Raw genomic sequence first — 12,079 nt, forward strand, 5'->3', positions numbered from 1 at the left:
CCTCCCTCACAATCACACGTGGCAGAATCTGAAAGCTGGACAATATAATAATTTTTGTTCACTGAGATCATTAAAAAAAAAAAAGAAAAAAAAAAAGAAGAAGAAAAGTTGTTGCTGTGCCGTCCGTGTTGATCAACTGAGCAACTCGATCCGCCTCTGCCACTGAGACCTTCGCGGTGACCCAGTGAGCAATATGCTGAGGTATTTTGCGAATCCGAGTCACTCTCCCCCCCCCCCCCCCCCCCCCCCCCCCCCCTCCACACCTCCCCGGCCCTCACACACACACACACACAGCGGCAAGCCCAAAATGATAACTTTTGGCAGCCAATATCACCGGTAGACGGATGGAACAAGAACAAGAACAAAACTTTAATCTCCAGGCCTCCGGCCCCTAGAAAGAGGTCAAAAGTACACAATATGGTGATCACTCAGCCACAACAAAATGTAAAATGCGTACTAACTTAACCTGTAGAACAAAAGTGCTTTTCGTGCATAGTAAATTAATTCTAACTTTCATCATTGTTGTCACAGAATTCTGTCGTATCTTAGGGCATTAAATATATGAATGCATAGTTTACGAATACTGTAAACAGAACCATTCTTCATCAAGTGAACATACGATTGACCTTCAGAGTTCAGATGTTTTTGCCGCAGGTCATTGTAAAGGACACAATTGTTTATAAAATGGTTTTCATCTTCGATTACATTACAACGTTTACATGCGTAATTTGAATTACATTTGAATGTTCTTCTAAAAAATGATCCATTTACTGGGAGCAAACCAAGCCGTAATTTTACTAAACAGTCCCTAAAACACTTTTTATCCACATATTCAAAATATTGCTCACACTGAAAACCAGTTTTAAACAGTCTGTAGTTATGATATATATCTTTAGACATTACTGACTCGTCCCACTCCTGCATAAATATATCTTTCATTCTTTGCTTAAATAATGACAAAAATGTTTACTCACAACCAACGCCTTGTTGCAACCAGACATATCCAAACCCAAGTCTAAATAAAGTATTTTTTTACTAAAGACACCCAGCATTTTTTTTCCCCTTTCGTCTAAGTTAAACAACATCAAATATGCCTGTCTGGGTAATCGGTGCACATTCATATTCAGCAACCTTAACCAGTACTTGATACACCTTGTTGCACTATTTATATATAGTGGATAACGTCCTAATTCGCCGTATGCAAACTTGTTTGGTACATAAGTGTTATGTTCAAAAAACGTTTACATGCAAAGGAATGAACTTTCTCAATACTATCAAGTCTGTTAAGACCCCACATCCCAGAAGCGTACAAAAGAATGGGTTGTACCTGAGCATCGAATATTTTGAAAAAACATCCTTTGGAAATATCATTCAGCTTCGTTATATATTTTATACAGTCAATGCATGCATGTTTGCCTTTTGCTGCTAAAATCCCTACTCCTTTGTTTATACTCATTTTTGTTGTAAAAACAAACACTAGATAATTATATTCATTCACTACTTCTAGAGCATTTCCATCGAGATTCCACTTTTCATATCTTCCCAAAAAGCCACCTTTTCGAAAAACCATCACTTTAGTCTTGTCAGTATTTACATTCAAGAAGAGTGTTTTACATGCATTATTCAGAATATTAATTTGATTTTGCAGACCAATCGCAGTGTTAGATAGCAGTACAATATCATCTGCGAACAGAAGAATGAACAACTCTAATAAATTAGGCAAAAACTGAATTCCATGAATACCACTGATTTCAACTGCTGGAGCAATTTCGTTAACAAATAACGAAAACAATATAGGGCTTAACATACAACCTTGCCTTAAGCCAACGGGACAATCAAAAAACTCAGTTAACTTATCTTCAATACATACGCAAGACGTAACACATTTATACATAGCGATGATAGCATTCATAAATTTCCCCTTTATACCTTTCTGAATCAAAATATCAAACAAAGGCTGACGTTGCACAGTCAAATGCTTTTCTCAGATCGACAAAACAGGCGTAAAGCTTGCCTCTCTTCTTTGATAAAGATTTCTCAATAACCGCGTTCAGAGTAAAAATATGATCTGTTGTGGCATAACCACGCCTGAATCCAGCCTGTGACTCTGTTAGCATATAATTTTCTTCAGCTCATTTGACAAGTCTTCCGTTTAGCACTGATGCATAACATTTGCTAATAAGACTGAGCAAAGACACGCCCCTATAGTTGTCTGTTGAACTACTATCTCCCTTTTTAAAAATTGGAACAGTTATTGCCTTCGCCCATTCATCTGGATACGGATGGTAGACGGATGGAGAGAGAGAGAAAGAGAGAGAGAGAGAGAGAGAGAGAGAGAGAGAGAGAGAGAGAGAGACAGACAGACAGACAGACAGACAGACACTGAGACGACAGACAGACAGACAGAGACATACTGTCCGAGGGAGAGAGAGAGAGAGAGAGAGAGAGAGAGAGAGAGAGAGAGAGACAGACAGACAGAGACAGAGACAGAGACATACGGCCGTCAGAGAGAGAGAGAGACAGACAGAGACAGAGACAAATAGGCAGAGACAGAGTAAACATTTAAACTTCTTGCAGTATACAGTTAAACTTCTTGCCCGCCAGGTCCCAGCCAACTGAATCAAGAGAACCTGCATGTCAGAGACAGAGACAGAAACACTGAAACAGGCTGACAAACATACGACGACAGAGGCAGAGACGAGTACACAACCGTCTAAAAATATATGTATGGCGTGCCAGGTCCCAGCCAGCTGAATCAAGGGTGGCCTTCGGGTTTTGACCGACTTTTCAATTCAAAGCGGAGAAAGGTTACGGTACGCGTGCTCGCACGTGTGTGTGTGAGTGTGTGTGTGTGTGTGTGTGAGAGAGAGAGAGAGAGAGAGAGAGAGAGAGAGAGCCTGAGCTTGTATATGCCAGTCACACACACACACACACACACACACAGAGCAAGCGAACGAACGAACGAACCTTTTTACTGAGGGGAAAAAGGAATAAGCACAAATGGCTTGTTTTCATCCGGCTGCCCCCATAAAAAGGGAAAATAAAATAAAATAAATACTGAATACCAAAGCATAAGATTATATGAATAAATTTCAAATTATGTCGCCAAAATGAAAAGAATAAGAGAAAGAAAAGAAAAAGAAAAAAGAAAAAAATGAACAACATAAGTACATGCACAAATAATTCTTAGATCAGAAAGAGAAGAAGAAAGAAAAGAGAAAGAGAGAGAGAGCCGGAGAGAGAGAGAGAGAGAACTTGAGAGAAGAAGAAGAAGAAAAGAGAGAGAGAGAGAGAGAGAGAGAGAGAGAGAGGGAAGGTTAAGACATTGTATTTGCGGCAAATTCTTTCATGAGTTTTGAATGGTACATTATAAAAAAAAATACATCAAGACTAGTTTGGACATTGATAATGGCTGATATAGTATTCCACAACAAACCGCCTGAGTATGACAGACTAGATTTAAACAGACCAATTCTCGTACAATGTAACATAATCTTATCGATGTGGAGAGAGAGAGAGAGACTGAGAGAGAGAGAGAACGGTAACGATAACGATTTTTTTTATTCAGATAAAGGCCAAAGCCCCTTAATGAAGGGGGTGATATTAAAGAAAGATAAATAAGATTTTACATGACACACAGTATGCATCTTCAACACAAACCAACCAAAAAATATCTAACACAGATGTTCAACTTGACAACATTCACGTCGTAATTATTCTCAATCTCTTCAATGCCTCATATATATAAATGGCCAAGTTACACAGAGTAGACTCATGTCTTGACGACATGTGCAAATTAAATCTAAAGTTAGATGGATCTTTGTAATACTTTGGTTGGATTAGTTTTTGTTTGAGGTCACTCAAGGCAGGGCAACATAACACAAAATGTAGCTCGTCTTCCTTACCCAGATTACATAAACGACAAGTAAACACTGATTCCCTTAAATTTCCGTATCTAAAACAATGAGTAGCAATATCAGAAACACCAAATCTAAATTTTGTCAATGCACATTTTATAAATCTGTTCAATACCAACTCAATGTATGGTTCTATGCCATGCGATGTCTTGAAGAGTTTAAACTGTGCAAATCTATCACTGTTTTGTATATGATCATTCCAGTCTTGCCACCTGCAATCAATAATTCGTTGCCTAAAGTACCTTAAAAAACCGGCAATATCTTCAACCCCCTGATTGTCCCACACAAATGCAAAACCATAAGAATTAAAAAACTGTCTAACACTCGTTGCCCACGTCTTTTTGCCATTATTATCTAGAGAATATAACATATTATAAGCTTTAAATGGAAATCTCTTTTCATCCATTCTAGTCAATTTCAGCCAATATTTGATACATTTAATATATGAATTCAAATAAATCGGATATCTCCCCAGCTCACCATAAACAAGATCATTTGGAGTTCGACTGTCAAGAGAGAGAGAGAGAGAGATGTTTTATGTGGATGGCATGCTATATGCTCTTCAACTTGTAGCAGTTTCATTTGATCTAACATGAATATCAAGGTTTTCGTCGTAAGGTTTTGTGTGGCCTAACCAAAATAATGAAGTTATGCGAAGACAGGGCCGAACCCATGCGTCTGGAGTTTGACGTGCGCCGCCTCAGACTTCAAAGAAGAAGTTTCCAAATATGGCCATTCCTGCCTTTCCAGGGAAAAGTTTCAATGTAAATGTTATCGTGCATTTTAGAACACAAATCGTTTTCATTTGAACTGGAAACACTGTCTACATGTATTTGTACCTTTAATACATATCGTGACGCCGCGCAGTCAGTGAAAAAGTGTGCAAGAGTGAAGTTCAGTTGTGTGGACAGTGATAGGCCTATCTGTGGCTGTGCCGCTTGCAGCCTACTGTCCCAAATGCGGAAAATATTGACGTCACAGTGCCAAGTTTGCGCACATCCGCCTGTCCCGTTTGGATTCACAGGAGGTCATCCAGCAGATTATGAATGAAAATGATTGTGTAAACTCCGCTGCAGCACACGCGTATCTTCAGAGCACGCTTTCCGCCCTGCATGTACTTGGAAGGAGACTGAAAATAGAGAACTAAGTTTTTAGTCGGAAGCCATCACCTGTTGCAATCAGTCTGGTAGGAACTCGACAACTTTGTCGTTACCATCTGATGATTCGACAGTGAAATTTAAAGGGTTTACGCAATACTGTTTGAAAGAAAGTGAATTGTGTGTTAAAAAAGGTTGTGAAGATTTGTGTCTCACAGGGAAGTGATCCCTATAAACGTCAAAATGTCACAGGAAAGGACAGGTTCGCATGTTTTGCATGTGCGTGAGAACAGTGCTTCCGAAATGGAGGCCTTGTTCAAGGTAGTGGATCCTCTCTCGAAAGAAACCAACAAGTCGGTCCCTCTTCGCGACCGGAATTTACCTCCTTCATTTTTTCAGCAGCCAGGACTGAACACCGTAGGGACAGGGCAGAGTGGACCTGATGGCCAGGGTTTCAGTGAAGTGGGACAGGTCAGTCATATGCGGGCCCATTCGTCCCCTGCTTCTTTACAGCAAACCTTGTCGGTCGCCCCTCCCCCAACTGGCCAGCAGCACCAGAGACAGCAGAGTTGTGAATTACTTGACGAGCCTCTCCCCTCGGGATGGGGCATGGCAAGGACTCCGCAGGGTCAAAGGTATTTTTTGAAGTAAGTTACCTGTGGCGAGAATAGTTTTTGTCTGTCGCCATATTGTTTTCCTTTGAGTACAGTCTGTCGTGTAAAACATGCAGTGTACATGTATATGTATGCAAATTAAAAGGGGAGTGTAGCCATTATTTTGTGCCGACATCTGTAATGTTTTGTTTTTGATACTCTTGTCTATGTGTTTGTGTAGTGTGAGTGTATGTGTATTTATAGACGCGCGCGTGTGTGTGCAGGCGCTTGTGCACACATACAGTGTTTACACAAGTCACCTGGAATTTCCACATGTATCTCTGTAATTGAGAGGAGACTGAGAGAGAGGCATGGTGTGTGTGTGTGTGTGTGTGTGTGTGTGAGCACACTTTTGTTTCAAATGCTAATCAAATAGCGGTGTTCATCAGTTTCAGTTTCCGTTTCAGTAGCTCAAGGAGGCGTCACTGCGTTCGGACAAATCCATATACGCTACACCACATCTGCCAAGCAGATGGCTGACCAGCAGCGTAACCCAACGCGCAGTGTTCATCACTGTGAGTTAATAAGTATAAACTAATAAAGTTTACTTGATTTCAAAGTAATGAATTCATAAGCACAAATTAAAGAAAAAAGGAGAAAAGTACTGAACAACAAATAAGCCATTCCTGGTATTGAAAATCTCACAAAAACGTTTATCACTGAAGGCATAATCTGAAAAGGGTGATTAAAAAAAAAATGTATTAACCAGTTCAGTACTAGGGAATTTTGTATTTAAAAAAAAAAAAGAAAGAAAGATCTCCCCATGCCAGAAAATTTTGAAGATTCAAGGATAAAAAAAATTAGAAAAAATCTGGGACAAAAACTGATGGAGATAGAGACTGAAAGTATAGTTTTTGTGAAGGAAAATGAATGTGGATTATAAATCCAGGCTTTCTCCCCCAAAAATTATGGAATATAAATAACTAAGTCTATTAAGGCATTTCAAAGTGAAGATAATAGTTTTAAATATTTACACCTCCACAGAAGAAAAACAAAATACAGCTGGAAATGGCATGTTTATTGTCTCATTATATCTGTTGAAGAAAATTAAATGGCTAATAATATGATAATCACATATCTTGTACTGTAGTCATGTAAATGACTAACTGTCCTTCACTCCTTCCAGCAACTAACTTGAGTTTGGTGATGATAAAAAGTCAATCATGTTCTCCGAATGTGAGCTGTCAAGCTGTTCTTACACCAAAGAGTGTCCCCCTTTAGAGGAGAAAGTGCTTTGATGATAATCCCTTCCTCCTAGTTGTAAGTTAATTTAACTGATCTGGTAAAGTGTCTGTTATGCATACAGTTTTCCTCCTTTACATTATTACAAAGAAATCAGTCGATTGGTCAGTGACAAAAAGTGTGAAAAACAACAACGAAACATGTGATTCTTGTCTTCATCTGTCAACCCTGTGTTTCATGAAAATCATGGATTATTGGCTGTTGTCATTCCCCATAGTTGAACACTGTGAAAAGACAGTTCACTGACGGTCGGGGCCATGCTTCCTTACATGCCCACTGTCTGGCCTTTAACCGATCTTCTTTGTCTCACCTCTCCCTCTTCTCAAATTACATGAAAGTACCACACCTTCACTGTCAGTGGTCACCCACTCAGTTTTGGTCTGATTGGATAGGTGGAATAAAAGAAAGTGTCAAATGTTGCTGTCAGTTTTGAATCATAAGCCAAGATTGATCCATCTCTGTTATATTCATCCATAACCATCTGCACAGCTTGCAAAGTTGTCTACATCAGTTGACTAGGAGTAGGACCACTGTTTTCACTTAACAAAGTGTCTGATGTCTTTTTGGCATGCGAGGCAAACCCTTTTTCCGCATGTATACATGTGCCTCAAATGGCCCAGTTAGCAAATCATTATCAAGAAGAAAGGGGTCTTTATCTGAAAAATGCTCATTTATAGTTTAGTTAGTATGTTTATAATCCAGATCTATACATTAAACTCACTGATTCAGAGTCTATGTTCATTTGTTGAGGGAGAAATCAAAATAGATGGAAGACGTCAGTGGACATCTTATTCTGTAAATAGGCTCTACGACAACACTTTGAGCAGGTTGTCAGCTGATGTCTTATATTATGATATAGGCATTGAATGGATTAATCATAATCATATGCAACAATTAGAGAATAGTGTTTTTTGTAAATAATTTATTTTTGTGTTTTAGACAGCCAGTCATAAAATGATAGTCCTCACAAAATGAAATAATATATATATTGAAATGATAGTATTCTATTGATACCCCATAGTGCATTTTTGAAAGATTCATGCCTTTCTGTCCAATGTGTTCAACCAGTTTCAGTCTGACTGTTCTTGTTGAAAACTGATGTGGAGATGTTGATTTGTTGATTTCTTTCAAGTTATAAATGTATGTGTGTGAACAACTGTATGAAAGTCAGTGCTTCAATTTTTTTCTGCACAAGATTCAGAACTGTAGTGTTGGTATGTGAGTTTATTTACTTTCTAATCATGTAACTTCATACTCAATGGCTGGAAAACTCTTAGAATTGTAATAAAACCCTTGACCAGTACCAATCAACTAAGAGCTCAGTGCATTTATTGATTTAGAATTTAAAAAAAAAACACGCAAAGCAAAACAAAAAACAAAGAAAACAACAACAATAAAAACAAAAACAAACCCCAAACATATAGTTATCATGTACACAAAAACTTGAAAAAGTGGTGAAACTTAGCATAAATTATATTAATATACCAGGATATCTGTCAAAGTCTTTCATCAATGGAGCAGCAGACAAAGTTTTTGTATTCAGTTTGGCATTGTGTTACTCTTAGGTATAAAAATACAATCAGTCTGGCAGAGTTAGGTTTGGTTCAGGACCAGTTCACTATAAAATCAATGGGTCATTTTCAAGTTTTTAAGATTTAATGGGTCAGGAAAAACAACCACATATTCCTGAATCCTGGCATCCCCATTTGGCTGCCCTGCACTCCAAAACTTTGTATTTTTGTAAAAGAATTTGTACTTAATCCATCTTTTTGGTATACAAGTGAAATGGTTTAAATGTGTGTGTGTGCAGGTGTGTGTGATGGTATATAGAGACTAAGCGCTAATGTTTGCTGTGGAAAGACTAAGTGACTAATGTCATTGTGAACATGGACAAATGCCCACAACACTGTCATGACTAAATTTTATTCCGCAATGGTGAAACACTTAATTTTGCCCTGGGTAAGAAATGTTAACATTTTGATGTCCATTTGATCTTCTTCCTGTGTATACAAAAGAACGGAATTAAACAGGTCCGCAAATTGTGCTGACAAAATACTCTTGCAAATCTGCAAATGTTAAGGTATGGATTTCCATAAAGTTGAGGAAAGTGCTTGGCAAAAACAATGGTATTAGACTGACACGTGACAGTGACACTAAATCCAGTATCATTCAGCTGTACCACTTTGCTTCTGTTTCTCCTTTTTTTTATGGAAGGAAGGAATTTTTGTTTAATGTCCCGTCACACATATCAGTGATTGAAGACATTTTGTAAAAGTATTTATGAATACATCTGAGTATTATCGGTTAGAAGGGGTGGGAGATGTGGATGAATGGAGGGTTGGGGGAAACTGGGCAAATGAGGGTAAAAATGTGGGTGAAATTTGAAAGAAAAACAAAACAAACAAACAAACAAAAAACAACCTCTAAATACAGTTACAGGAAATTACTTAAAGGACTTCGTAAAAGAGAAGTCGTTAAACTGACAAGCGAAACAACTGATAATGAATGCAAAAAGTCAAAAACATCAACGTTCTCAGTCACTTGTGAAGACACACTTTCGTGTACAAAAGGCTTCATCAAGCTACAGTGAAAAATTATATGCTCAATTGTCAGGTTATTAAAGCATATACACTTGACATTAGAACAATACTTGGTCCGTAATGAATTTGATAATAGTCTGAGAGCTAAGCTCAGAATTGGTCTGCGAATCGGACCAAAGTCTGAGAGAGTCAACTGACGAGGTTTTAGACTTGAATTCAAGCACCTATAAAAGTCTCTTTCTAGTATATTGCTTATTTCCTTGTATGACAATGGGCAATATACTTTTATACTATCTATATGATTTTTTGCTCCCCTTTTTGCTGCCCTATCTGCTTGGTCATTATAACGGAATCCAGTGTGGGATGGTATCCAACAAAAATCAACATTTGTACCCTTCACAAAAAGGGAGTGCAATAAATACCTAATTTCAAAAAATAAATCTTCTCTTTGATAATTCTCAAAAAGGAGCAAACCTTTTAAGACAGATTGAGAATCAACACAAAATAGGATATTACTTATTATGATTGGTATATCAACAAGATGATTTAAAGCCATAAGGATGGCCACCAATTCAGCTGTAAAAATTGAATGTCCCTTACCTAAATAATATGATTTTTCTGTTTTTAGGTCAGGAATGACAAAAGCAGATCCTGCACTGCTATCATCCAGGACCGAGCCATCAGTGTAAACTTTTAAATGATAAACAAAATTTTCTTCTAATTCAATTCTGACAGATGCTGCTATTATATGTGGAGATTCTCCTTTTGTTTTGTCAGAAGCATATATGTTGACGTTTGCTTTTGTTAACTCCCAGGGAGGGACAGGTGGCACCAGAACACGAGGTGCCATATCATGCAAATCAATGTCTGAAGAATTTAAAATATCTGACACATATGTGCGAATGGTTTGTAGATTTGAATTATTTTGTGCATTTTTTGGAAAATCAATATCAGACCTAATATTTAATTCCTCAAAATCATCCACTGCTGTACATCTCACAATATATTTAGCAGAACTTAATTTTCTGATTTCATCTAGTGGTAGAATACCCGCAAGCTTATAGGCTTCTGAGGTCTTAGTATGCACAGGTACCCCTAAAGCCAGTTTCACAGCTTTACTGTCAATTATTTGCAGCTTCTTTAGGAACGTCGGCGGAGCAGAAAAGAAAATTTCTTGACCGTAGGTCAATCTTGATCTTACGAGAGATGTCGCTAAATGTAAAAGAATTTTGGAGTCTTGTCCCCAAGGAGAGTGACTTACAATTTTTAAGAAATTTAAACTTTTAACTGCTTTAGTCACCATTGAATCAATGTGTTTCTTCCAGTTTAGTTTTGAAGTAAATAGGATCCCAAGAAATTTGATTTCCGACTTGAAAAATATTTCACGTCCTCCTAAAAAAAAAAAACGTGGTAGTTTTTTTTATATTAACTGGATTAAAATGTATGTGTAAGCTGGGTTGTGGAGCCACGATCATACCCTGAAAACGAAGTATAGCTGCTCAAATGACAAAATTAAAATGATTGTACGCGCAAGTACATATTTTGGTCAGATCTCTATTTTATTCAGAAGGGTCAGATCATGGTATGAAGTAAATATGTCAATTGCCCACAAACACTCAAGAAATCTCTCAGATTCAGACTGTCCAGATGTTTTGCAGGAGAATAAAAGAAATCTGCAAAATCTCTTTTAATAGCATGGCCAGTTGTATTAAAAGTGTCAGACCTGCTGCCACATTGATGGGTAATTTCAAATTTGTATGAATCAGTGACCAATAATTGACTTGAAACCTATACCCTGGTCTTGTCTGGAAAAAAGTACGTTTTGTTTGGTCACATACATATGCAGCAATCCTGCTATTCACCTTTGTCATAGATGATAGACAGATTGAAGAAAATGCTGTGTGCAGTCACCGCCTTCAGACGACCACCTGGCAAGATCCCCGCAAGTCACAGGCCTCCCCCAACAGCCTGGGGTCATCACCACAGCAACCAGGCAGCCCGGCCTCTGGAAGCCAGACCCCTCCAGCCCAGATAGATGTCTCCAAACTGCCACTACCCGCTGGGTGGGAGCGGGCATACACAGCTGAAGGGGAGGTGTATTTCATCAACCACATTGACCGCACCACTAGCTGGTTCCACCCTTCACTGCGTGAGTTCTGATGTTAATCTGTCTTAGTGTCTGTCATCACTTCATTCGTTAAGCCTGAAATAAGTCTGTTATTGGCGTTTGTCCTTTGTGTGTGTGTGTGTGTGTGTGTGTGTGTATCTGCCAAACAGTATTAGTTTCTCTATCTCATCTGACTCTCAGTGTGTGTTTGTGTGTGTGTGTGTGTGTGTGTGTGTCTGCCAAACAGTATTAGTTTCTCTGTCTCATCTGACTGTCAGCCTTCCTGTTAGTCCTTTAGTTAGATTGGTCTGTTTGTTCATGTGTGTCTGCATGTCTGTGTGTGCCAAATTTTGTGTCTGAGCAAGGTAGTAGTTTGCACAGGACAGGAATCCAACCCCTGCCAGTCTACACCAGGGGTTCATGGTATAGTTTGTTGAATGTAATTTTAAGGAGAAAAAACTTTTTGTCTTGATTTGTTTTGTTTTTTTATATTTCATTTCATTTGTGTTTGCGGATGATGTGC

The 12,079-nt window shown here is 38.3% G+C and overlaps 1 protein-coding gene across 1 annotated transcript in view; it reads left to right on the forward strand.

Moving 5' to 3' along the window:
• The first annotated feature begins 4,870 nt into the window (after positions 1 to 4,870).
• The window catches only part of LOC143275419 (transcriptional coactivator YAP1-like), a 43,814-nt gene continuing 36,605 nt past the window's right edge, over positions 4,871 to 12,079 (forward strand). Inside the window, exons 1-2 of the mRNA XM_076579499.1 lie at positions 4,871 to 5,661; positions 11,357 to 11,598. Of these exons, the coding sequence (XP_076435614.1) occupies positions 5,258 to 5,661; positions 11,357 to 11,598 (646 nt within the window). The 5' untranslated portion in view covers positions 4,871 to 5,257. The remainder of the gene's footprint in view (positions 5,662 to 11,356; positions 11,599 to 12,079) is intronic.

The sequence above is a fragment of the Babylonia areolata genome, chromosome 30 (assembly GCF_041734735.1).
Source record: "Babylonia areolata isolate BAREFJ2019XMU chromosome 30, ASM4173473v1, whole genome shotgun sequence".
Taxonomy (NCBI): Eukaryota; Metazoa; Mollusca; class Gastropoda; order Neogastropoda; family Buccinidae; genus Babylonia; species Babylonia areolata.